The sequence below is a fragment of the Balaenoptera ricei genome, chromosome 9, assembly GCF_028023285.1.
Source record: "Balaenoptera ricei isolate mBalRic1 chromosome 9, mBalRic1.hap2, whole genome shotgun sequence".
In the NCBI taxonomy this organism is placed as follows: domain Eukaryota; kingdom Metazoa; phylum Chordata; class Mammalia; order Artiodactyla; family Balaenopteridae; genus Balaenoptera; species Balaenoptera ricei.
The window spans coordinates 47893109-47921016 of NC_082647.1; the positions used below are offsets into that span (position 1 = coordinate 47893109).

The window sequence follows — 27908 nt, forward strand, 5'->3', positions numbered from 1 at the left end:
CCCATTTTAAAGGTACTCCAAAGTTTCCAGTCACTCCTATGTAAACCTTCCTGAGTTCCAGTGGTGAGCCCTGATGGGTTTAGGGCAGTTAGTATATCTCAACTCTCTGACCACAGTGATGGAGTCAGGGTTGGGAACCCATGTCAAATACGGCTAAGACTCAATTCTAAGACTTTTGCTTGCAGTAGACTGTCCTTCTGCCTGTTGCTCTTAAACGTGGATGTGGTAGCCCTGGTGCTATTGGTAGCTCTCTGGGGGTTACAAGAGAAAAACCTACTAACAGTGGAGGCAAACCTAGGAAAGCAGAGCCAAGAAAGGAAGAGGTACACATTGGGTTCTAATAATGTCGTTTGAGTTGCTGGACCAAGTCATGCCTGAAGCCAGTGCCTCTAGACTTTTTGCTTATGTCAATCAATGCGTTTGAGAGGAATATTCTGTTACTTGCTCCTAAGAGCATTGCAATTAGTATTAAAATTTAAAAACAGCTTCTTAAAGTGGATCATTATGAGGCAGACTAATTTTCTTTTAGGAATAACGTTATAATTGGGACTAAGGCTTCATAATAAGAATCTGATATCAAATAAGTCAATATTACAGCCAACAATAGGTGATGGATGAAAGCAAAGACATACCTATATACTCCTAAAATCATTGTAAATAATCAGTTTTCAAACCAAGTCCTATAATATGGCAAAAATGAACTGTATCTGGTAAATGTATGAGAAATTTCAAAGTACCAAGTAAATGCCAGAGCTAGAAAATTAAGTGTGTGATGGGAAAGTATGGATTCCATAGATGATATGTTAATGAGTCTGACATCAACATGTAAAATTAATCTCTGAAAGGATGGTTTGTGAGTATTTCAAAGAGAAACAGCTTGGTGATTCCTGAGGTTCAGAATGGGTTTACCAACAGGTTATTTAAAACCAAACAAATTTCATATTCTGATAGGTTTGTTGGATTTTCAGATAAGGAAAATGCTATTGTTTTAACATACTTGGATATTAACATGTATCTCATGAAGTTCTTCAAGGCCCTCAGATTTCTTCTCTTTATTTATCCTTCAAGACCCACATGCAACTTTAACCTCTTTTAGAAAGTCTTCTCTAATCCCAGGAGGTAGAGGAGCAGTAGTATATTGTTGCTTCAGTCCATTTGCATGTTAATTGGTTACATTTGTCTCCTTCCTAGACCGTAAATTGGAGGAAAGTATGGACCACATTTTAGCTACTGTTGATTCCTAATGCTTATCCTAATGCTTATAATGTATGTCTGCTGAAAGACCAAAGGAGTAGATGATAAACTTGGGAATAAGAGGGAGTAGCATGAGCTTGGTAATGATATTGTTAGATGAGTTTATAGTAGTCCAACACCCTAATTCAAAGAATTAATGGACTCAGGACAACCAAAAGAGAGTGCTTTCTCAGTAGTACCCTGTGGATCTCCGATCAACCTGTTTTCGATGCTGTGGATGGCCCTGCTGTTGGCATACTCCCTTCAGTTGTAGAGTTCTGCATCACTAGAGACCCTCAAATACAGCCTGGATGACTATTAGTTGAGCAGAATAAAGAGGAACTTCATATATGTCACTAAATGGTTTGTATTAAATGGCCTCAACTATCCCTTCTGCATCTAAAGTTTTATGATCCTAGAGCAAATTAAACACAAACACACACACACAACTTGTTTAGATCAAAAAATCAAACTTAAGACCAATATACTCTGGTAAAATTGATACAGGAACATGTAATTAACAACACCTTTTCTGGTTTCCTTAGGACATAAAAGTGCTTTTAAGAGATACACTGGGTGGCCCAAGGTCTCTTGGCAAAAAGCGAAATGAATTTGAGCCAGTGCCATCTTCTCGCTTCAGTAAAGCTCTCTACGGTGGCATTCACTCAACAAATATTTATTGCGTAGTTAACGTACGCAAGGCTGTGTGTAAGGCAGTGTGCAAGGAACAGTGAGTCACGGGACCCCCAATACCTCTCACTACAGATACTTTGTTGATTTACTGCCAGAGCGCTTCACACTCCATTAGGAAACAAACAAACAAAAACATCCAATTACTTAGTCATTAGCATTGCCTTTTAAAATAGAAGATCAGAATGCATAACATTAGATTGGAAGGGCCCTTAGAGACCCAGCACAACCCCTTTATTTCACAGATGGAAGAACAGACTCATGTAATAAAGAATGAGGTGCCTCTCTATATGCTGACATAGGAAGATAAAAACAAGGTATTTGTGAAGTGAAACAAGCAAGTTGAAGGACACCGGGTACAGCATAAACCCATTTTTACAAAAGGGAACAACAACAAACTCTTAGGCATGTGTATTTTAAACACGTGGAAAGATATGCTTTCCAAAACTGACAGGGCCAGTGATTGGAAAAGAGGAGTGGAATATGGGGTGAGAGCTGGTATGCGGCCTATGGGAAATTTTTGCCCTCAGCTTTATGTATTTCTCTAACGTTTGTCTTTTATGTAGCTTTGTATTGCTTTTGTAACAAATACATACATACACAGGTATATGCATATGTGTGTGTGTCTGTGTGTATGTATATACTTATCTCTATACTTATGTATACAATTTTAAATAGAAAGAAAAAAAGATTGGCAACTTGCAGGCTGTGAGTCTGGCTTGCTTCTGGGTTCCACTCTGAATGCCACTCCAAGGTTTCTCATAAAACCTCTGCCAAGTTACTGAACCCCTCTGAGCTGTGGTTTCTTTGTATGTGAAACAGGGATAAGAGTGGTACTGGTCGCTTAGGGCTGTGGTGCGATTTGCGACTTCAGGCACAGAGCTAGCATGGTGGCTGGCACGCTGCAGGTCTCAACGGGCGGTAGAAACAAGGGCAACATCAATAATGATAGAAATAATTATTCTTATTATTGCTGTCCAGAAGCAGAGCCTGAATGAGAGCCTGTTCCCCTGGCTCTCAGCACAGTGGGCTCCCCACACCACACTCCTCCCCTCTGTCACTGGAGAATTACTTAGTCAGGCGGATGATACTAAGGAAAGAGAAAACCAGCTTGAGGTGATGACAAGTGCCTGCCCTCATGAGGGGAGACGGATTGATGATCGATGATCAGATAATGATCTCTGTTTCTAAGGAGTCACCCTTAGTGACCAAACATTATCCATTGCTATCTGTTAATTTTTCTGTGGTAAATGTCATTTGATATTACAGCTTTAAGATGAACAGCCAAGAACATAATTCATGGAAGTCAACACACTAACCCTTGCTGACCAACTGTGAAAAAAAAAAGAGGAAGGAAGGATGGAAAGAAGGAAGGAAGGAAGACAAGGAAAGTCCCAAAGAAAGGTAGAGAGTCAGAATGTCCATCTTTTTTTTCCCTAAGCATTTCCCTAAGCGGGTCACAGGCAGCTGGCTCTCAGAGGTCCTGGCCAGGGGACAGGGTTCTTCCAGTTCTCTCTGACCAATATCTCTCCTTAGCAGAGAAAGAGAGATTTGGGTTTGCAGTGCTGTGATGCGAGAGTTTGTGTGCACTAAATCAACAGGAAAAATTGTTCAAAAGGCAGGCCGACTAAAGACTTCTGAGGAGATTCTGATTTTAGATACTCACAGTATGATTTCCATATTGGAGGCTGGTATTCTTCAGCATCTAGAATAAAAAGGAAGAAATCAATCCGTCAGCTTGAACGTCAAACTGTCAACTTGTGTCTTCTCTGGAGGAACAACTGTCTGTCAGCAGTATTTGCCTTCTGGTCCCGGGGGCCTCTCAGCTCGTTTACGGGACAGTTCCAGGCATGAGGGGGGAAGTGTACATGGCAACCCTTGTGGATCCAACACCATTTTCTTCATGTCACTTACCATGACAGAATCAATTGCTTAACCATTTTCATAGAGCCCAGTAAATCAAAAAAGATTTTTAAAGCAATTAACTTGATTGTACCCTCCAGTAATCCTTTCAAACAGTATTTACTTAACTTGGCATAATAAACATATAATTTATCTCACAGATTCCAGTCAGACCTTTAGCCCATTTATTAAGACTTGAGGGCAAGACGCAAAGTGGCAAGTATGTAATATTAAATCTGTTGAAGTTGTACAACTCAACCAACTGAACTCCTAGGTCTGACAGCTGAGGCACTGATGATTCAATTGGAATCGCATTATGTCCTTGAATTTACTCCAGTGTGTGACTTAGGAAATTTCCGGAAAACCTCTCAGCAATCAGTGTCAGAGTGAAAGAGTTACAACAAAATGGAGAGGACGATATTGTTATTCATCAATCTAGAAAGCAGACAATGGAGAAAATCTGCTTGTTCAGTCAACTCAACAATCCCAGTGCTGACGGCTGAATTTATAATTTTGATGGAGTTATTAGAGCCCTCCTGAGCTCATAGCTAAGGTCTTGGTAAAACATACTCTAGCTTAAACAGCCAGAGGGAAAAATCCTTTTCCCCGACTCATAGAATGTTAAGCTGGGGAAGCTTTACGAGTTCTCTAATTCAGCGCTTTTTGATGAGGAAACTCTGTTTTTGTCATCCTGCAACCCTATGGCATCCCACACCCATCCTTATGCTGCCCTTGTCCTTGTGAACTGTCACATACTACTTTCATGCAAAGGAACAGAAATTTTCTAATCTCATGCAGTAAGAGAGTTTGAGAATTTTTCCCCTCCTAAGAAACAAATATACTTACTATCAATAAAAAGTAACTCAAGAGTGGTGAACTTCCCCAAATCCTACTCAATTACAGTTATGTAGCTTAAATTAAGTTCTTTCACAATTCATACTTGCTTTCTGGGGCCCATCCTATCACAGAGGCAACTAAACACCTCCTAAGATAGTTTCATACAAATGCATCTGGATTCTTAGGCTTGCATTGTCAGGAACCTACCTATGAATAATCGGCCACACAGGCACACACACAAATGCAGTGTATTAATAATGGTTTATGTTGTTATTCAAACCTAGTTTGCTAAATAAAAGTGAAGCTCTTAATACTTTTGTCAAAGTAGACAATGTAATAGTGAGCTTTTAACCTAAAGAAGCAATTAATTTCATCTTATATGTGACACAGACCAATTTTAATGGGTTAAGATGAGTGTTTGTCTATAATAACATTCAAATAAAATAAATCATGTTGCCGAGTTTACAACAAAATTCTAGAACCATCCATACAATACCATCTCACCAGAAAAGCCAGGTCCTGAATGTTAAAATATTGATGACACCTTCAAAAATATTTTTCAAAGATAAAGATCAATACGCACACACACACACCCACACACACACACATACACCAGACTGCATGGAAGTATGAATCCCTGAGATGTCATCTATCCAAAGCTGTCTTGTTATTTTGGATGAGATTTACTCTATAAGGTAAGTACAACCCCCAGACCAAGAAGTTGTCAAGAATATTCAGAACCTAGAGTGCAGCTTTCTACATAGGGAAGTTCCCCCCCAAATAGTCTCCTTAATGCAGGTTTTCAAACATAGTTCAGATGCTCAACTTGGATTTCCTAAGGTCTTCTTACCTAAAGTCAGAAGTTTGGATTAGATGGCCTCTCACTGTTCATTTCAGTCTTGCTCTGTGAAAAACCTAGAATTTTGATTCATCTGAAATGCTGGTGGCTCCTAACCTTTAAACTTTCATTTAGGCTTCCCTGCACATACACACCTTATCCCTTTCTGGTTGCTCCTTGTTGGCAACGTCACAAAGAGGTGAAGAAAGCCATCCACAGAGAAGGGAGTTCACAATGCTCCCTTGCTTAAAATCCTCCAATGTCTCCCATCTGCACTTGGAATAAAATACAAACATTATACTGTGGCCTCCAAGGCCCTGTGTCCTCTGGTCCCTGCCCTCCTCTTCACTCCATTGCAGGCACTTCCCCCCTTTTCATGTATCATCCAACCATACTGGCCTTCTCTCTCTTCCTAGAACAAGCCAAGTTCTTCTGAGCCCCTGGCCTTTGCTCCTGTGGACCCTCCATGTAAGAACTCTCCTCCAATAGAGCTTTGCACAGCTGACTTGTTCTGTCATGCAGGGCTCAGCTCAAATGTCACCTCCCATGGGCCACCCCTGTCAATCCTGTGTAAAGCAGCCTTCCCCCAACCCCACTCACTCTCCTTCAAAGCACTTATTACCATCTGAAATTATTTATTGATTCGTTCGCTTGTTATTACTGGGCTCATCCCACTATTAGCCAAACTCCATACAAGCAGAAATTTTGCCTCGTTCACTTAGGTCTCATCGGCCCTTAGAAGGGTGCCTGGCATATAACAGACATTCAAACAGCATGTGTTAAATAAATGAACAAACTCTCAGGGTTCATATCTTACCTCTGACAACTATTGGCTGAATAACTTGAAGCACGTTACTCAACTTCTTTTAAGAGCCTCTCAATACTTATCTTTATAAAACAGAAAAATAAATGTACCTACCTCATAACCGATCTCTTAGGGTTAGTGTGTCAATTAAATGAGATAATATATATAAAGTTCTTGGGACAGTGCCTGGCAAATAGCAAGTTCTCCATGAAGCCCCACTAATGTTGTCATGGTGCTGTTGTCACTGTTATATCACCCGGTCCTGGTTCTTCCCGGGTGAGCTCAGGCTCTTGTCTTCTCTCACTTGGCCACAGCCAGTGACTATCTCCATTCTTGCCCCCAGACCTGGAGCCTGTAACTAAGTTCCAGTGCTGTTGTCATGGAAGGTTTCTCTTTCTCATAAACGCATTCAAAGTGAGAGGCCATTTGTCATGCTTCAGTGGAACAACTATAATTACCTTGGTCTTAGGGATTCGTTTCACGAGCCACTAAAGCGCACTGTCAGGAGGCCTTGGCCAAGAGACAAGGCACAAAACATTTTTAATATGTTGACACGAACCTCTAGCTGCGTCCAACATGGCCCTGCCAACATCACATTTGTCCCAGTTTCACACAATAGTTTTTAAAAGTCTGCTTTACTCTTGGATAGCCTGACACCGTATTTTTTCTTTTAAACCTGGAATAGGTTTTCTAGGTCATTTAGTTCACCTTCCTCATTTAGCAAATGAGGAACATGAAACGAGAATGATGAAGTGGCTTTCTCAAGGTCATAAAACAAGCGGGAGGCAGAGGTGGGATCAGAGCAGGGAGCTCTGCCCTCCAGCCTCTGACACACTGTCAACCTTACCAGACAGCCCACCCTACTTTACAGAGACTAACATCAGGAAAAAAGTTATATAACAGATTTGTTACTGCAATGCTTGTGACGCTTGGAAGAAAAAATAAAATAGAGAAAAGAAAGAAAATCAGTCGTATGAGGCAGACAATGATAAATATCATATGATACCACTTATATGTGGAATCTAATAAAATGATACAAGTGAGCTTATTTACAAAACAGAAACATACTCAGAGACTTAGAAAACAAACTTAGAGTTACCAAAGGGGAAAGGTCAGGGGGGGATAAATTAGGAGGCTGGGATTAACATATACACACTACTGTATATAAAATAGATAAACAACAAGGACCTACTGTATAGCACAGGGAAGTGTACTCAATACTTTGTAATAACCTATACGGGAGAAGAATCTGGAAAAGAATAGATATATGTATATGTATAACTAAATCACTTTGCTGTACACCTGAAACTAATACAACACTGTAAATCAACTATACTCCAATATAAAGTAAAAATTTAAAAAAAAATTGGCATCAAGTCAAATGGTGGGACAGTATTCCACTAATACACATACCCCATCTAACAGTTAAAGTCCAGGAGATATAAGACACAGGAAGTGCTGACAACAAAAGGCATTATGCTTTGGGGAAGGGTATTATTTTGTTAAACATTTTAGAGAAATGGGTATAAGGCAGAAGGAAGGAGGAGGAAGTAGAACAGAAGAAGGTCCACGTTCTAAGGAAAAAACTATCATTGAACCCAGATGGGCAGTGATACATTATTCGAAAGGAACAATGAATTATAAAGGTCAAAGAGGCTTAGAAAATAAATTGCTTAAAAATGTTGACTAATATGTATCCAAACTTTAAAAAATGTGTAAACTTTTTGACTCAGCAATTCTATTCATGGGAATTCAGCCTAAAGCAGTAATTGAACATGTGTACAAAGATGAATGTTTGAACAAAGTGTTCATTGCTGCTTTGTGTATAACAGTGAATCTAACAGCCCAGAAAGAAGGGAAGGGTTAAATAAATTACCATCTACTATAGCCATGAAAATGATGGCATGGGTCAGAGCTCTGTGGTCCAGAGCACGGCCTCTAGAGCTAGACTATCTGGGTTCAAAACCTAGGTCTGTCACTTACTAGCTGTGTTACCTCAGGCAAGTTATCTCACCTCTCTGGGCTTCAGTTTTTCAATTTACAAAATGGGAGTAGTATTACTACCCAACATACAGCATGTTTTGAAGATAGGATGGGTTGTCTAGCATGTAGTAAACTCTATCTTTGTTGTTATTATTATCTTTCCTTAATGACATAGGAAAATATTCATGCTACATTATGCACTAAACAAATCAGGTTACAAAACAATTTAACAAATATGATCCCATTTTAAGGAAAAGATAAATATTTATATACACAGAAATGATCTACAAGGCTATAAACCCAATTATTAACATTTGCTATTCCTGATAGTGAAAACATAGGCAATTTCTAGTTTTCTCTTGTTGCTCAGCTGCATTTCCTAATTTTCTGTTCATATTGCTTGTATAAAAATTAACATGAATGAGAAATAAATTCATAGGAGCGCTAGGTGGTTTCTCTTTTTGAACGTGCTGTCTAAATAAATCACCACCTTGAAAATAAAGCAGAAGTAAAAAGATCCAATAAAAAATAATTCCTATAATAACACATGCAGCATGCACAGTATTAGTCCAGAAGAGCTAAGGGTGAAGTCAAAAGAAAAGAGACCAGGGCTTCTGCAGTAAAAAGCCAAGCCCAATTCCCTTGGCCCTCTTAAAAATTCTGCGAAATAAATACTAATGAGCAATTCTAAGCAGGTTAGGAAGCAGGTATCTCTGCTCATTGAAGAGGGAGGGAAAAGGGGAAAAAAGATATAGATGCTTAGAAAACAACCAAAACCTTACAAAAATAGGTAATAAAACCACACAAATGAAATAATCTATAAAGACTGGAACATATGAAACAAAAAGAAAAGAAAAAAGAAAGAAAAGCTGGTTTGAGGGGCCTGGAGGTACAGGTTAAAAAAGGGGAGTTTGGGGGAGAATGGATACATGTATATGTATGGCTGAGTCGCTTTGCTGTGCACCTGAAGCTATCACAACATTGTTAATCGGCTATACCCCAATATAAAATAAAAAGTTAAAAAAAAAACCTTAGAAACAATTTTGAGAAAACCTTACGTGCTGAAGTAGCTAAACCCTGAAAAGATAGCACTGCCATTCTGAACTGTTAGGGAGGATGAGGAATTCTGGGATCAGCATACGGAAAGCTCTTCCATGTGTGAGGCCTAAGGAGAGGGAGACGGGCGATAGAGAGTATGTGTCATAAAAAGTCATCTTTCTAGATCAAGAGCATGACAAAAATAATTTAATATGTCTGTTAAAATACACAGCAAAGCAGAAAAATCCCAACAATTAAAGAATGTATATTTTAGAAAGTTCCTAACCTCAGAAAAAAGCACCATAAATAATAGACTTCTGCGAATCCTTCCAGATTTTGTCTTGTAACAGGCTAAAATAAAAATTTATAAAAATGGTCTCATATATATAGTGTCCTGCAATTTGCTTTTGAACTTAATGATATTTCTTAGGCATGTTTTCCATGTCAGTACATACAGATCTGTGGCTTCCTTTTTTAAAACTGTGGGTTGGTTTTCCACTATATCTGTGTACCAGAATACCAAAATGCACTTAATTCACTTATGTAAACATTTCCAATTGATGGACATTTAAGTTATTTTCAATATTTTGAAATAATGCTTCAATGATAGGCTATACACGTAGTTTATATTCTGGGAAGTTGAACTGCTGGGTGATGGGTGTATTTCTGATTTTCAAAGCTACTGTGAAAATGGCCTTCAAAAAGATGTATCAGTTGGAACTCTCAATCATGTGTGAAAGAATGCCCATTTCCCCACACTCTCACCAAACACTGGCTGTTATCAATATACATTTTAATTTCTGATGCCTTTAATACTCAATTAGAAAAAATATACAAATGAAACTAAGTACATTTGTATGGAAGCAAACAGCTGCACAGAACGCTCCTGGGCATGAACCTGTGGAAACATATGGCCAAGGAGTAAGGCAAAAACACGCTAATCCTCCAAGTTCTGGTGGCTGCAGCTGGAAGGCTATATTCTTCCAAGCATTTTTAGCTCCAGAAATATGTTGATTTGATGGAATCACCTGAGGAGCAAGTGTAAAGGAATTTGGGGACTGATTAATGAAGAAAAATTACAGAACACCATGTGCTACACTTGGGCAAGTGACAACCAGAGAGGAAATACCTGTAAACATCAAGGAGAGCCAGATTCCTTCGCTTGGCTCAGTGGAGGATGACGAGACTCACAGAAAAACACACGCAGGGGCTTTGGAAAATGAGAGGAGTGAAAGATTCACCAATTTCGAGAATGATCTACCAAGGAAATTGGAGATGACCCACCCTTAAGAATATTTCAAGCGAAGCTGCCTATACTGCATCAGGAGGATGATTTGGGAAATAGAGGGTGGAAGGATTGGGTCCCTCCCTCTGCCATCCCCTCTCCCAGAAGAGCCAGGTCTCTGCTGTCATTTTTGATTTATTGATGCACACATTTGCAAATGGGCTGCAGTTCATGGGCTTTTTCCAGGGAAGTTGGGTGGAAACAGGTTTTTCAATCAGCCACGGGACAGCTTCACAACGAGATGACAGTTTGGAATTTGTTGGGCTTAATGGGCACAGAATGGGTTGGGATCCAAACGAAAGCAAACAACGACAGCCCAAGAAGTATGCTATGTTTGTGTACATGCCGCAACATATCCTAGACACACACACACACACACGATGCCCAGGCTTGGGTCTTCAGAAGCGTGTGAGGGGCCAGCGCGGGCAGCCTGCGGCTATGGTCTTGTCAGGCCATTCCAGCCCAAGAGTGCGTGAGCAGTGAGATGACCTGGAGATCATCCTAACTGCCGTGAGACATTGAGATGTCAGGGCTATTATGGAGCTTTCTTGCTGTCACACTGGCTAAGGGATACAGAAATGTGTTCTAACACTTGTCACCTGTCCAGGCCCCCAGCACTCCCCTGAGAAATAAGACATCCATGCATTCTCTTTGGAAACTGCTGCTTGGGTAAGGAATTGAAGCCCTGGTGTGCATCTGACTGTCGCTCTCATTTCAGGGATTTTTTTGTAACTGATTTAGTCCTAATTGCAGAGAATAGTTAGTAAGACATATTCCAGAAATTACTGCTGGGCCCACAGGCTGGGCCCCAAGGCCAAGGCTAAACTGAGATTTTCTAAAGATGATGAAGCCAACCATCGAGGGCCTTGGGCTGGAGTTTGTGGTCACTAGAGGGCACTGAGGCCACACGGAGCTTCTGTCTGGGCCACTTATTCCATATGTAGAGGCATGATGAGTTTCTCCTGTTCAACAGGTATTTATTGAATAAATACAGTGAGGCAGGCCCTGGGAACGCCTCAGTGAACAAGGCAGGTAGGGCTTCAAGCTCTGCGTGATCTGGCCCCTGACCACCTCTCCCTGGTCATCTCATTTGTCTCCTCTCTTGCCCACTATACCTCAGCTACTCTGGCCTTTTTTTTTTTTTTTTCCATTTTTATTGAAGTACAGTTGATTTACAATGCTGTGTTCATTACTGCCGTACAGCAAAGTGATTCAATTATACATATATATATGTATATATATATATTCTTTTTTTTAAACATTCTTTTCCACTATGGTTAATCATAGAATGTTGAATATAGTTCTCTGTGCTGTATAGTAGAACCTTGTTGTTTCAGCCTTAGAGATGTTACACAGTCTTAGAGATGTTACAGTCTCTTCCCTCTGATTTATACATGGTCGGCTTCATTATCATTTGGATCTCAGCTTAAATGTTCTGGCTCCCCAGAGACATCTTCCTGTACCCTTCAACTTAAAGCTGTGTCTTGGATACCTTTTTAAATTCTTTGCAGAGCCTTTTCACTATCTGATTTTTTTTTTTTTTTTTTTTTTTTACTATGTGCTTGTGTATTTCTTTGTTTGTATTTTGAGACAAAAATATAGCCCAGGCTAGACAGCACTTATGAGAGCAAGAACCTCATTTATCTTGTTCTCTGAAGTCTGGGTCATCCTTAGCTTATCGAGTACCTCTGATGAATTTTAGAAGGTGCCGCTTTCAGGCAGGTGCATGGCTTGGTCACTGGACAGCACCTGTGTGTGAAGAATATGCTTCCTTTGGGAGACACAGCCCTGAGTCAGGGCACAGGCCTGGTGAGGTGAGCCCAGACTGGGTTCAGCCCTAACCCATCCCCTCAGCTGGGCACTACCAGCATGACTGGAACGGCCCTGACTCTTGTATTCAGGAGGTAGTAGCTTCTCAATAAAGAGTTGGCTAAGTGAAAGGCAGATTTGTTGCCTTCCTGTTGAGGGATACAAACAAATAAGGAGGCAATCCAATAGCAAGAGGATATATAAAGGAGTATCTAGCAGAACTTCCTAACCCTCAGAAGGCTGAATGGGGCCTGGGCCAGTTACATCTGGCCTCGAGCAGCTCTTCAAGGCCTTCAAGAATCGTCCCAGAAAAGTGGAGTCTAAGAGCAAGACCTAGGGTCCCCAAAGACTGAGAGAATCATAAGTAACTTCAGTACCATTGCACATTAAGCCTAGTCAAGGAGGCACGCTATCGCCCAGGTAGCTACTTACAGCAGCCCACGGCAAGGAGTACCTTTGTGAGCAAATGGGCTCATGGATCGTGAATAGTAGACCAAGGTGTGGCCTGTCAGGACCAAAGGCAAGACAGAACATGGTGCTGAGAGCTAGAAGTGGTTCAGCCTGCTGGCTGAAACAGAGAGACCATGGTGTGTGTGTGGGGGACGGGTGTGTGTGTGTGTGTGTAGGTTTCAGAATGGCTAGGAATGAAATTAGAGAGGCACGCAGGGGCCAGATAATGAAGGGCTTTTAAAACCATGCTAAGGGCTTGCCTTTGTTCTAGAAGGAAGGGGAAATATGCACAAGGAGGATACAGCATCCAGTTTGCATTTCAGAAAGATCACTCCAACTGCAGTGTGAAATCAGACTGGAGGAAGAGAAGACGGGAGGGATGGAAGATAAGGGGGGTGGAGACCAATCAGGGAGCTGGGTAGTAACCTAATCAGGTGACAGTAATGGTTGGAACTCGAACAGTGTCAGTGGAGATGGAGAAAATGGAATGGGTTTGGAAGATGTTGAGAAGACAGAATCTACAGGACTTGGTGATAAATTGGACGTAAACAGAAAAGGAGAGGAGGAAACATGACTTCTGGTGGAAGAAGATGAATGGTTTTTGGCATAAGGAACTGGATGGATAGTGATGTCATTCACAGAAATAGGCCAGACCAGAGGAGGAGCAGGTTGGGCAGATGGTGATGCACTCAGCTTTTCCCTGTTGGAAAGAGACGTCTATGGGACAGCCAAGTGAGCATATCTAAGGGGCTAGGAGTTTAGAAGAGAGATCTAGGCAAGAGATCTAGAAACGGAAGCCCCAACATACAGATGGCGACTGCAGCCCCTAAAGTAGTTGACACACAAGGCCTTTGACAGAACCCCCCAGGAACATCAACATTTAAGGGATAAGAAGAAGAGGAGAGTAAGTACAGACCCGAGAGATAAGAGAGAAACCATGAGATGGGGTGATGTGAAAGGCAAGACAAGAAAGATTTTAAAAGGGAGACGTGGTCAAGTGTATCAGAAGCTGTTCACGTGAGACAAGCATGAGGAGGACCCACTGCTTTAGCAACAAGGGGTTTATGATGACCTTGCAATGGAGTGTGGGCAGAAGCCGCAGTTAAATAAGATGAAGGGTGAATGGAAGTTGAGAAAACTGAACTTGTGAGTATGAACAAATCTTTTGGGAGGCGTGGCAGTGACATGGAGGCGAACGTCTCTTTCCAATAAAGGGGGATGGGGATCAAGAGAGATAAAAGACATAGGAGCTTTAATTCGGATATCATTGTCATTACCTCTTGCCCGTGTCCCTGGTCTCCCTTTCCTCCAGGGCCTTCTCCCCACTTCCTGGTCCTAAAGTTTCTATAACATGCAGGTTCCTCCCAGCGTGATGGAGCTGCTTTGCTGGTGGATAAATTCCTCCTTTAAAATTCACATACTTCCTCCTCTGCTATTTCTTTAGAGACAACCCCACACTCACTACTTCCATTCAGTCTGGAATCCTCTCTTCTCCCCCAGCCCCCCGACAATCTCCCTTCCAGCATTTGCCTGCCTCTTCACAAATTCTTTTCATCAGAGGAATGTCTTCCTGGCTTTCCTCCAGAAGCCAGGCATTCATTTATTCATCCAACAAATATTTACCTAGAACTTACAGACTACTTGGCACAAAATATTGCACTAGGCACTGGTGTAGCTATAAAGGCAGGATGCAGAATCTAATCACAAGAAATCAGAAGATGAAATAAAGACATCAGCTCATTCACTCCATTCAACAAGAACTGCCTGCTGGGCATCTAACTTCCAGCCACGTGTGCACTGTAACCAAAGCATAAGGTAGAAAGCGGCATGTTACATAGAAAGGTTAGACCGAAAAGTGCTGTTAAAAGGGAGAGGAAAGAGAGGTTGTTTTACTCAGTTATTTCTGTTTTTTAGTAGAAAATGGCTTTTTAAAATCTTTTCTTGGCATTCCCTGGCAGTCCAGTGGTTAGAACTCAGCGTTTTCACTGCAATATAGTTGATGTACAATATTAAGTTACAGGTGTACAACACAGTGATTCACAATTTTTAAGGGTTATACTTCATCTGTAGTTATTATGAAATATTGGCTATATTCCCTGTGTTGTACAATAATAGATCCTCGTAGCTTATTTATTTTTATAAGCTTATTTATTTTTATACATAATAGATTGTACCTCTTAAGCCCCTATCTTGCCCCTCCCCCATTCCCTCTTCCCACTGCTCAGTTATTTCTTGATAATTATTCTTTTAAACATCTCTTTCCTGAAGAAGATGTCTTCTTGCTTAGAAAAGACAACTTAGGTGTACCTCCAGGCAGCTCTCTACTCTTGCCATTTAGAAAAGCCATTTTCTTCTCCTATTATAATAATATCTTTCTTGTGTGCCTTGAGCTTACTGTGGGTATTTGTGTCTCTACATACATAGTGGTAGTGGCAGTGATAGACTAAATTCTCATGAAAGCAGCTCATAAATCTGAGCCCTGGAAATGTTGCTACTGGCAAGGAAAGAAAGATTTTTTGCCTGTATTATATTTGGAGTCAAATAGAGGGAAGTCTTAGTGCAGAGACAGAAGAGGAAGTGAGGTCTCCTACCAAGAGTGGGAAGGAATTTTAAGTACCCAGTAGATTCTAGATTTGGGGGTAGGTCGCTTATATACATTATATCTAATCTTTACAATTTTCCTGAATCATCTCTCCATGCATTCACCCATCTATTCACTCATCCCTCTATCCACCTATCCACCTATCCATCCATCCATCCATCCATCCATCCATTCATCCATCCATCCATCCATCCATCCATCCATCCCTTCAGCAAATACTTATGTGCCAGGCACTGTGCTACACAGTGCTATATAAAGATATAGCCATGAGCAAGGCAAACTCAGTCCCTGCTTTCAAAGTGCCTTCACTCCAGCAATGAAGGCAAACAAACATTTGAAAAGTAATTACAGGGCTTCCCTGGTGGTGCAGTGGTTAATAATCTGCCTGCCAATGCAGGGACACGGGTTCGAGCCCTCGTCTGGGAAGATCCCACATGCCGTGGAGCAACTAAGCCCGTGCGCCACAACTACTGAGCCTGCACTCTAGAGCCCACGAGCCACAACTACTGAACCTGCGTGCCACAACTACTGAAGCCCACGTGCCTAGAGCCCATGCTCCACAACAAGAGAAGCCACTGCAATGAGAAGCCCGCGCACTGCAACGAAGAGTAGCCCCCGCTCTCCGCAACTAGAGAAAGCCCGCGCGCAGCAACGAAGACCCAACGCAGCCAAAAATAAATAAATAAAATAAATATTTTTTTAAAAAAGGAAAAATTACAATAAACTAGGAAAAACATGACAGACAAAGTTCAGGGTGCTAATTAAGGAAGCATATAACGGGGGTCTTGTAAGTATTTTTATCTCCTAGCTATGAGGAAGATGAAACTCAAAAAGATTCAGTAATTTTCCCAAAGTCACACAGTTAGTGGCAAAATTCAAATCCAGGTCTGTTTTGCTTCAGAGCCAATTGATTTCTCTCCCCATGGCCCTAATCCCACAGAGGAATCAGCAGTGCAGAAGCTAAAGTGAAAATTTCAGCTCTTTCTTATTTCTCTTCTGCTTCAATGATATAACACAGTTTGAACCCTGTAGAAAGCAGCATTAGAGAAGCAAGAATACTTAGGACATTATTCCTTTTTCTGCCATTTTTTTAGACCAAAAAATGTGAAATCTCACTAACTGGAATCCCCTCCCTCCTTTCTCTTCTCCTCCCCTCCTTCCCTCTCTCCCTTCTCCCTCTCTCTATTCCTCTCACCATCCATCCCTATTCTTCTTCCTCAAGAGCCCTCTATGTATCAGGTTCTGTGTGTGACTCTTCCCCAGTTTCATTATCAATAGAAATATTCAGCCCGTGCCTAGACCTGGCTTATCAGCAACCAGTCTGGCAACAAATGGGCCCCCTGGTTTAACACCACCATTCCTCACAACTGGTTCAGTTCATAACAAACAGCACAGTTAATATAACCATAGTAACTGATGGCAAGCATGGACATGTCAGCAGCCGTTCACTCTGGCCACGTTTGCCTGGTCATTGTTGGTCTTACAGACTGAAAACAGAACCAGCTGCAGTGGAACCTGCCTTTCAGAGGGCCAATGGCTATGTGTCCTCCTGTGAAGGAGAGAACTAGTCTGGAAAATGGAAGATTTAGAGATTTCTCGCGATGGGCATCTCAAGCGAGGGCAGAAATCTGTGCTCTTGTTAATGACCCTGGGAGTTTCTCGCCCCAGCTCCACTCTCAGTTCACTCAGTGATTTTCACCCACTCCCGCAACCCCAACCCAGGTGGGCCTCAGTTTTCTCATCTGTAAAAACAGGGATTGGGCGGGATGCCCTCTGAGAGCTCTCCTGAATCCCTTAAATTATCAGAGTTGTGGAGCAGCTACAATCTCCCCACTGCCGCATTCTCTGCTCAGAGAGGTTCGAGGTGACCTGGAGGTGAAAAGGCGGCAGGCCAACACCAGCAGTTCTGGTGAAGCCCTCCTTCCCCCGCTGATGGAACAAGTGAACCCCTCACCTGCCACAGAATAATCGAATTGCCTCACATGCGTGGTGAGAATCAGTCAAAGTGAGTATAGGCTTTATGCCCAAATACACAGTGTTAGTGGAGAAGACTTCCCCACTCCTGGCCTGTGAAGCTCACTCAGTAAGTGAACTCCTGCCCTCGATCTGGGCCTATGTTGTGTCCTGTTGAGATGGAAGCCATTTGTCGCCTGGCTTTGTGTCAGCACCTGGGAGCGCTGCCCTGGAGGTGAAGGGCTGCCTTTCTGGTGATCTAGCTCTGCAGTACCTGGGGGACAGGTAAGCCTACTTAATTCTGGGGTTCAATGGTGTGCAAGTCCACCTGGCTAACCACCCTCCTGCCTGCCCTTAGTAATACAGGTGACACTTCAGCCTATGCCTGCTTTACTTTGTTTGATTTCTGTTTGTTTAGAATAGACCTGCTAGGGGACTTCCCTGGTGGCGCAGTGCATAAGACTCCGTGCTCCAATGCGGGGGACCTGGGTTTGATCCCCGGTCAGGGAACTAGATCCTACACGCATTCCGCAACTAAGTGTTTGCATGCCGCAACTAAGAGTTCACATTCCACAACTAAGAAGCCCGCGTGCCACAACTAAGACCCAGTGCAACCAATAAATAAATAAATAAATATTTTAAAAAAAGACTAGAACTGCTAAATACTGGGGAGTTCTAAGCAACCCCCAGCAGAAGGCAGCCTCCATTTTCCTAATGAGCAGATCCTCTACAAAAAGTTTTTGAATATATAAACTTTTAGAGGTATCAGTGAAATTATCAGATACCTACTAATACTATTTAATTCATTAATTCAGTTATACATATGTACTTAAAACCAGATATAAAATAATACACAAATTTAGAGATAGTGCTTTCATTAATTCATATTTCATAGGACAACTTTATTTAAGTTCTCTATGTATATCTTTGGCATTTGTGAGGCATCTAAGACATTTTTTTCCTAAAGTGCATCATATTCACTTCTTCCTTAGCCTTTTCAGAGTAAAAAATTTAAAGATCCATGTACAATGTGACCACTGGACATCTTCTCCAACCCTGGCCACATAATCACATCACATGAGGGCAGCTGGCTGTTCATTCATCCTGTAGGTGGTCTCCACAACATAACCACTGGCTACATTATTTTTTTCAAGTGATCTTTAAAAACTCTGTTTATGGAAAACCACAAAGGTGCTAAAAGGAATAAGGTGGCTGATACGAAAAGCTCTCTAAGATGTTAAATTGTGAAAGTGAGGTACAGCCAGCCCAGTGTTGGCAGAGCACAGAACGGCTCTGGAAGATTCTGCCATGGTTGGAGTTGTGTCTGAGGAGGAAGAGAGCTGGGGACTGCGGGTCAGAAGAGACTGGGAGGCTTGGCTGTTAAGTAACCTCCACAAGAAGGCAAAACTATCATTGATTAAGGTGATTTCAGGTCGACTGTGTCTCTTCCAGAAAGTAGTTGGGGGTGCAAAATAAAGTAACTGAGAGAGAAACCCAACTACCTGAGAGGTTTTGTATAAATACAATTTTAAGATGACACCCCCCTTTCTGAAAGATCATTTGCGGCATATATCGTAAATAGAGACACAGGTATTTTAACCTCTATTGAGAGGCTTTCATTACATGACGTTATTAGGTGTTTCAGGTGCAGTCTTATTTAATATTCATAACAAACTTATAAAATACAGATTATCAGTCCCATTGTACAGGTGAGTAAACCGAGGAATAATGAGGTTGCCCAGAGTCAGACAGTTAATAGGTAGTAAAGCTGAATATTCAAATTTAGGTCTGTCCAACTCTGACAACTAGGCTTCTTCCACTATAAAATCCTGCCTCTCCCAATGAACCTTGCTACATCGTGAGACTTCATATATATTATCACACGGGATCATCAAACAGCACTGTGAGGTGGGTAGTATTATCCCATTTTACAGATATGGACGCTGAGGATCAAAGGCAACCGAACCTTACCCAAAGTTGGTCAACTCCTTTGTGCCCCATAAAAATAATACTATGTACACCCAATGGTCATCTTGGGAAGGCTGACCTATCATTTTATCACAAGCATTAAATACATTTGCTTCACAATGCTAAACCTGTTTACTTAGGTCTAAGATTGCATTAATTCTGTCTTCATCTATAACCAACCTAAACCTCACCTATTACTGTAAGCCAAATAAAGACAGATGAGGCCCAGTCAGGTTGTCTGGTGTGGCCGTAGTTGTGGCTCTGATACTTGAAGCCTCCTGAAAACCAGAGCCTCAAGTTTTGCTTTTCTCCAGGGTTTCAGTGCTCTGCGGTTTCTTATCACTTGCTTTAAAAATACCTTCTTACAGAGAAAATATTTCTAAAGATCACAAACACGCACACTATAGCAACACTTCAGACATCTCACCCACCGTACCACAAAGCAACAAAAACAGCACAGGAAGTGCAACAGCAATGTACAGGAAGGAGAAACAAGAGTCAAAGCAACCCTTCACAAGCTGCAAGATGCTAATTAAAACCTCAGCGTTCAACTTGGCATTAGCATGTATTTATCACTTGGATGCCGCATGCTTGAACAAATGTACGCAGGAAGGGAAGCCTTCCTGTCACCCTGGCAGGGTGGATGACAGCATTGGCAGGTCTATAATTAAAGGGTTAAGAATAAGGCAAACAACAGGCGGGCCCAATGATTTCTGGAAGGGAGAATATTTACATTACATAACAGAGCAAGAAGAATAGACCACCCCCCGGCCCCTGCTGTTATCTTAGGGTCGCCTGTCTTCACGGCACTTGGGACAGCTGTCCCACGTGCTGGCGGGAGAGTCATATCCTCTTGCTGTTTGCACAGTGGCACATTTGTCTTCCTAATCCTGGTATGTGAAAGTTCCTGCTTCCACAACCAGAATCAGAAACCAGATATTAAAACAAATCTTTCCTTAATATTATCCTCCTGTCTGAAGATGTTTGTACTTGTAACCTCTGTTTATCTATTTCCAGTGGCACTGTCATAAGGAAGAATAGCATATTTACACACCTGTGCCTTTATAAAAGATCATTTATCAATTTCCTAATTTGTCCACATAACAAATATTTACCAGTCACTCTGTTCCTGAGCTCACGTTAGGTGCTGGGCCCACAAAGATGGGTAAGAAAGTTCTTTCCCTCAGGCAGCTCCCACTTCCAGAGGGAAAAGAATTGAATGGTGTCTATGGGAGGTGGGGTGTGCAAGTGCCACGACCCTGGCAGGGGTGAGTGGGAAGGAGGAGGAAAACTTCACAGAGGAGATTATATTGGAGCTGGGCAGTGAAGGGTGAGTAGGAGTTCACTGGGCTCTGCATTACAGGGAAGAGAAGGAAGGTGAAGGTAAAAGGGAGGATTGGGACATTGGTTTCACTTTAAGCGTTCTGAGAAGGAAGGAGACTTCTTGGTTTGTATGTTAAGTGTTTCTGACAAAGGAGCGTTTTCTCACAAAGGCTAGATCATCATTTCCACTGGAAGTCTGTGCCTTAACAAAGCCATCTTTCCCTGCCTATAATGAATGCAAAGGCAAATACAAGAGGCACCAGCAGGCTTTGAATGAAAGGATTGCTTGCATCCTGTCAAGGGGCGAGGAGAGGGTCACAGGGAAATTCCTCCAGGGCAACCTGCTGTCTCGCCTCCTCTTCTAGGCATGTGGCCTATTAACCCTGGCTGCTCAGGGCAGAGCCCTCACCATGATTACTCCCAGTGGGTGTCCTGTGGCTTCTGATGGAATGAAAGTGAGGTGTGAATCCAGTGGAAAGCCACCCGAGTGCCCCCAAAACCCCAGTGCTACCCTGCAGCTTTACTTTCTTCAGCACCTCCCTAAAGCAGAGCTCTGTATACACCAGGTGCTCAATAAATGCTTGTTTGATTGATCAACTGAGTGACCACTATCAAAGTAGAGGAAAAAAATCAGATTCTCCTTAAGAATGTCTATTGCAGCCATCAGTACTGCATTTTCAGGGCTAGGTTCAAGCAAGACAAATCACCTTCACTGCTCACAGTGTCCACATGGCCAGTCACAAGCTGGCTGATGGGATTAAAAAGGAAAAGAACAACTGGGCATATTGGAAGTCTCCTTCAACCAGGATGTGCAGTGTGCCCTACCTGACATATGCAAACTCTGATACAGACCAATCAGTAACTAGTGCGGCCATGATTTGGCTGTCAGAATTCAAAAACTAGAAAAGGAAAAAGCAAAGAGAGCAGCCAGAAATGATTAGATCTTGGGCCTCTAAACAACAGTGAAAGGTCCTTTGTCTCAAGCATCTGAGTCCAAGCACTTGGTGGGAGCTTCCCCTGTCCAGGGTTTCCTACCCTCCGGTAGGAAGTGGGTGTTCCTCTGGGCACTAAGAAACCACTTATGCCATACTAGTAATAATTTGCTGGGTCAAGAGGCTCAGCCTTTGGCAGGAGCTGTTTGTAGGTTTTTTCATATGCAACTTTTAGCTGTTTAGGAGTTGGTTCTATTTTCAGAGTTCATTTGTTACATTGTAATAGGCTTTCCTCCACTGCCTGCCACAGTGACAGAGGATGCTGGAGGGACTCCATTGTTCCACTCCTGTGAGCACCAATGCACTGAATAGATGGATCCGGAAAGAAGGCATACTTGACCTTGACCACCACTGAGACTTTCACTATGGAATTTTAGATGTCTTTCTAAATGCATTTTATATCAACAATATTTTCAAAGCTATTACACTAAAGTATTCTAAATGTATCCACTGATTAAGATAACTTATCTCTCACACATAGTAAATGACTCAAGGTATCAATAATAAGGGTACACAGTAGCTCTTCCTCCATACATGAGCTTCCTGTATATACCCAGAGGGGTATTTCTGCATTTGACTTTCTCACTCCAGTCTAGTCCTTTGACCCTAATTCTTACACTTAGGGGACAGAGATGTGACAAGCATGGAATCTGATGGACATTTTCTAAATAGAATTTCTTTTCAAATAGAATTATAGGAAGAATGTTTTCTAATCCCTCACCATTGTAGCTTTGTGATGTCAAACTGCCACAATTCTCTCAGCCAAATTTTTCTACACTCATCTTGTGTGGTGAGATAGTAGCTATGAGATTGAATTTATTTATCATATGGCTTTTTAGATATGTTTTAGTATTTTCTGAGAGAAGGGGGGGTCAAATCTACTGGTTGTCAAAGGCCAGGTAATCTTCAAAATATCAAGGACTGCCAGCCCCATAACACAGTGTATTTTTTTTTATCATCTGGTCCTTTCTCACCAGCTCACACACTCATCTCGTCTCTGACTCTTATCTATTACTGCTGAAAATCCAGAGATTACTGACACAAAATGTGCTGCCCCTGTAACCACTGGCTTATTCATGGGTTGGGGAGACCTGGGGATGGGTAGGGGATGAGGTGCATAAGTTGGAAAACCAGAAGGAAGTCCAGGGATGGAGAAGAAATCAGCCAGGAAAATGCTAGTGGTAGAAACAGAGTCATGTTGAATATGAAACCACGCCACGATTTCATGAATTTAGAACAGAATTTTGCCCCTAATTCCCAAGGCTGCCAGTGTCTTTCTGTTCATCCAACTTGCTTCTAGTTTTTATTTTTAAAACTACAAAAATGTAAGGGAAAGCCAGCTAGTTTAGAGGACTCAACTACATCTTTAGATTCTTTTATTAGATCCTTTTTTCCTCAAGAGACCCCAATTTCTTCTTGATCTACTCTTAGCTGCGTGTAACTCTCCCACTCACTCTGTCACCTCTTCTCCCAAGAATGGTCATTTTCTCAGGATAAGACTCTGAGGGGGGCCTGTGAATCCTTTTAACAGCAGCCCCGACATGAAGCGATGGAGGCCATGGGCTCAGAAAAGAGTGGGTCAGGATCTGGTGTGGGATGCCGGTGAAGAATGTGATCACACAGCCTGGGTGGGCCTCCCCCATTTTGCTGTTGCTCCACATACATCCCCATCCAGCCTTGACCTGGTGGGAACCTAGCACGCGTCCTTCTTTAGTCAATTTCTCACCCATTCTGACTCCTGGTGCAGAAGGAAGGACATCTTCTGGGACAGGACCACAAGCCAAGACTGAGCCTTCCTCTCTATAATTTGGATTAGCAGCTAGCAGTTGTATTTCTTGAGTGCTGATTATGTCCCAAGCCAAGAATTTTACAATTATCTTTTCACTTCAGCCTACCCACAGGTAGGTATGATCATTATCCCTACTTTTAAAATGCGCAAAAAGAGCCTCAGAGAGAAACTGGCCAGCTAGTAAGAGGCCAAGCTGGGGTCCCACGTGAACAGCCTCAGGCCAGTGCAGGTGCTCTGAACCACTACTCCATGTGGCTGTTTGTTTATTTTCTCCTTTTTATGGATATACCTCATATTTTACTATTTATGATTATTTTTCCAGATCATACAAGCCAACGCTCCACCCCAATTCTGATTTCATCCATCCCTTGTACCCTCTATCCCGCAGCAAATCCAATGAAAAATCACTATGTTGGTAACCCTGAGTTTGAAGGGAAGAACTGACTCTCTGACAGGAGTGGTCTCTGCTTCTCCCAAGGGTCTCCTCAGTGTGTGTGTGCGGTAGGGAGATTAACATCTAAGAACTGTAGTCCTTAGGCTCCCTTGCTTCAGGCTGCCAATTGGGTTCAGCCAATGGGAGGCTTGGGCGGGAAAGGGAAGGAGGAAGGAGAGATATGCTGCGGTATTTATTCCTGTTCCCTCCCTGCTCTGGTGCTGCAATGGATGACCCTCACAGCTACCACTGTCCGGGCTCCTCTCCTGCGGCTCTAGCCATCCCCTGGCTCCAGCAGTAACACGGTTTCCTCCTGTTGCCCCTTCAGGCCCGGGAGTGGTCACGGCTTTGCACTGCTGGCAACCCCTGGGTGCTTCAGAATCTCTGGTTCCCTTGGCCTGCCTACACCTCTGTAGAAAAGCCCCTTCGTTAACTTCTCTTCAACACCCCAGCGTGCCTTCTGCCCCTGCCAGGACCCTGACAGAGACCATTCAACATCCCCTAGACCACAGGAAAGGCAAAAACAGTCTGAAACAAGACCTGAACAGGACGAAGGTCATTTATTTTTGTAGGGACTTTGGACTCACGTTTTATAAACTGGAATCAAATACATTGTCCAAAGGTGAGGAGGGAGCCTGGATATCCTTCCAGTTTCCGTAGGTGCGCCTCTCTTACCATCTAGGGAGATTTCCAAGCCCATAAACCAAAACAGCAAACCCACTTCCCACTGCAGCATTAAAATGGGTTAAACTTAACCCACTAAAGTGGGTTACATTTGGAATATGAATAAACATTTACCCTTGCTACGTACTGCATAATTCCACATCTGTAATGAACTTCCCATGCTACACTACACACCACTTCTAAATTGACTCAGTGCACGGAAGCTCTCCTCTGAGCTCTGGGCTTTTCTAAAAATAAAAATGATAACAACATCACCAACACTCCCCTCTTTACTCTTTGGTGATGTATTCTGAGCCTAAGCAAGGCCTCCAAGTTTAGTGGGCTATTTTTCTTTTCTTCATATGATATGCATGCCACAAAACCAGCAATTATGGGGTTTCTAAGAATTTAAATGGTATGTTCTCGATACTAACTTGATTCCTTTGTTTTTCATACACACAGAAACACACACACACATACACAACATCCAAGAACATGAGTTTGTCTCCTGAACGTCAATCAGTGACCAAAATCAAATTCCAAAAACAGGTTTCAGAAAGGCCAATTTCATTAACCCTTTATGAATTGTAATTAAAAAACAAATAAATATCCATCTAAGAGAGGCATTCTCTCTTATGTTCTCCAATCATGGAAGATTCTCAGAGTCGGAACAATTCCCAGTCACACTCACACAGAAATTACTCAGTCTGACCCTATGCACTGCCATGAAGCTCATTCAATGGAATGACGCTACTTCAAATCACACTTATTAGGTGTGATACCCAAACCATCCAGAGCCCAGGACTGAAGAACTTTACTGCAGACCACTGTGCTGAAGAAGGCCAGGGTCATTTTAGAAGAGGGACTGTCAAACACACTACATTTCATGATGACTTTATGATATTAAAATAGAATGAGATGCAATTCACTATTTTAAGAAGAAATGGGTCAGATCATTAAATGTGATTAAACACATAAAATCTTGTTACAAATGCCTGACAATCTACTGATTTAGGCACTTTGAGAAATAAACATTACAATGATGCTTACCTTCAAGAAGTTTATAGTCTGGTTGGGACATAAAAAGAGAATTAACAGTACATGAAAGTAGATACTGAAAGATGAGAAATGAATAGTTCAGACAGTGAGAGCTCTGAGAGGTCAGAAAAGAGAGGAACCACAAAAAACTGCCATGCAGATTCCTCAAGAAAAATTCTTTTTTTCTGAAAAGCAACGGTTCCTGTTTTAAAAAATCAAGAAGAAACTTTATTACCTAATTCAGTCAAACAACGTATTTTCTTTATTGCAGAGGTTTGCCGACTAAACACTGTAATATTAAAGTGCTTTAGGATCATCCAAACAATGATTAAAAGCACTTGTTTCTGCAGGATTAAACACACACACTTTACATTAAGTACTACCGAGCTGGCAGGAAGTACACACAATGCAAGAATTCCCGGATTTTAGAGAAGTGAGGGCAGTGAAATTATATTCTCTTTCCTCACCACATTTCTACTGATCTTCTTAGAGCAATCTCAGAAACACTGCAAACAAATAATTTACTCCCGATAAGAAAAGACAGGCCTTGAGAAGACAGGTGATCAGAAAAATGAGAAAATATCTCCGGCAGGACCATTTTCTATTATGAGGGGCAGGCAGTCCCAACGTTAGCCATTTTTCTTGCCTTATCTGAAGCTTAATGCCAGTGCTGGAAGATGAGGAGGAGTTAAATTCTTCCTTTTTGTTTGCTGTCAACCCTCACAATTTGCCAGACCTGCTACTATTTCATTTCACTGAAGTGCTTTGCAGATTGTTCTGAAGCTTGGTGGAAATAGAAGCCATTCTTGGGTTCAGCCAGTGCTTTTCAAGGAAAGGGAGGGCACAGTCTCTTTTCCTCCCTCTTTTCCCTCACAGGGAATCCGCTGTCCAATTTATTTCGACTTATTTGGACTTGAAACGGAAACACTTCAGTCTGCAATGAATAACCCCAGACAGTTGTAAAGTTAGACCAACTTCTAAAAGGATTCTGCATGGCCCTTCTAAGTGCAAACATGATTTCCCAGGTAATTCATAATTAGTTAATGGTGCCCTGAATGATTTTTAGCTGTCGTAAGCACCATTACTGTCTTCTGAAGAATTTAGAGATGTTTCTTCAGAAACGACAGCAGCTGTTAGCTTTATTTCAAAACTTTTCTTTCCATTAGCAGATGGTTGAATTTCTTTCTTATTTCCACTTATGAAAACATATGTCAACTTGTTATTTTAGGCTATTGTAAGCATTTGCCCTCCAGCATAGGCACGAGGAGAAACAAGCCAGTTTACTTGAGACTTGGTTCTATAAAATAGTGAGTTGATTGAGGGTCCGAACGATCCCTATTCTGCTGTTCTTTTTTTTAAATTCAGGAATAGCATATAATTTAAAATGTCAGGAAATGGTAATAAAAGGGTGGAGGTATTTTTCCTGCCCAGTAATTATGCTCCAATATTAAAGTTATAACATAAAAAATTTAAACTACAGTTAGTTGGCATTTAAATTTTTTTTTCTCCATACCACACTGTTGGTATAAAAGCCTCTTTTACACACGTATCTTTGCTTATCTTTTTTTTTTTTTTTTTTTTTTTTTTTTTTTTTTGGCTGTGTTGGGTCTTCATTGTTGCATGCAGGCTTTCTCTAGTTGTGGCGAGCGGGGGCTACTCTTCGTTGCGGTGCACGGGCTTCTTTCTCATTGCGGTGGCTTCTCTTGTTGCAGAGAATGGGCTCTAGGCATGTGGGCTTCAGTAGTTGGAGCACAGGGGCTCAGCAGTTGTGGCTCGCAGGCTCCAGAGAGCAGGCTGGAGGGCAGGCTCTGTAGTTGTGGCGCACGGGCTTAGTTGCTCCGCGGCATGTGGTATCTTCCCGGACCAGGGCTCGAACCCGTGTCCCCTGCATTGGCAGGCAGATTCTTAACCACTGAGCCACCAGGGAAGCCCCTCTTTGCTTATCTATTCACATTTGTATCCTCCATGTAAATTGTGCCCTGGTCAACCTCTCAAAAGAAATGTTTTTGCTGTGTCTCCATCTGGGTCTTTTTTGGCCATTCATCTGCTTAAGATGAAGGGGGGAAAAAACCTTTATGCTAGAGTAAAAAAAACTAGCCTGTACTCTTGTAAATCTAATCTGAGTGTATACATAGGACAAGCAGTCTTGCCTAAAAAAGGAAGTATTTGCCTAAGCTGAATAAAGAATGACCTCGTAGAGAATATTATTCAGACTTTTTGTATTCTAAATAGGAAAAGGAGGGTTACCGTTAGAAAGATGAGCAGAAATGAAAATGT

At 41.9% G+C, this 27908-nt stretch overlaps 1 protein-coding gene across 2 annotated transcripts in view; it reads right to left on the reverse strand.

The window, feature by feature from the left end:
• The window catches only part of CHN2 (chimerin 2), a 325324-nt gene that overhangs the window by 163040 nt on the left and 134376 nt on the right, over nucleotides 1-27908 (reverse strand). For both annotated transcript variants that reach the window (XM_059933677.1, XM_059933676.1), the window contains exon 2: nucleotides 3590-3628. In XM_059933677.1, the coding sequence (XP_059789660.1) occupies nucleotides 3590-3628 (39 nt within the window). The remainder of the gene's footprint in view (nucleotides 1-3589; nucleotides 3629-27908) is intronic.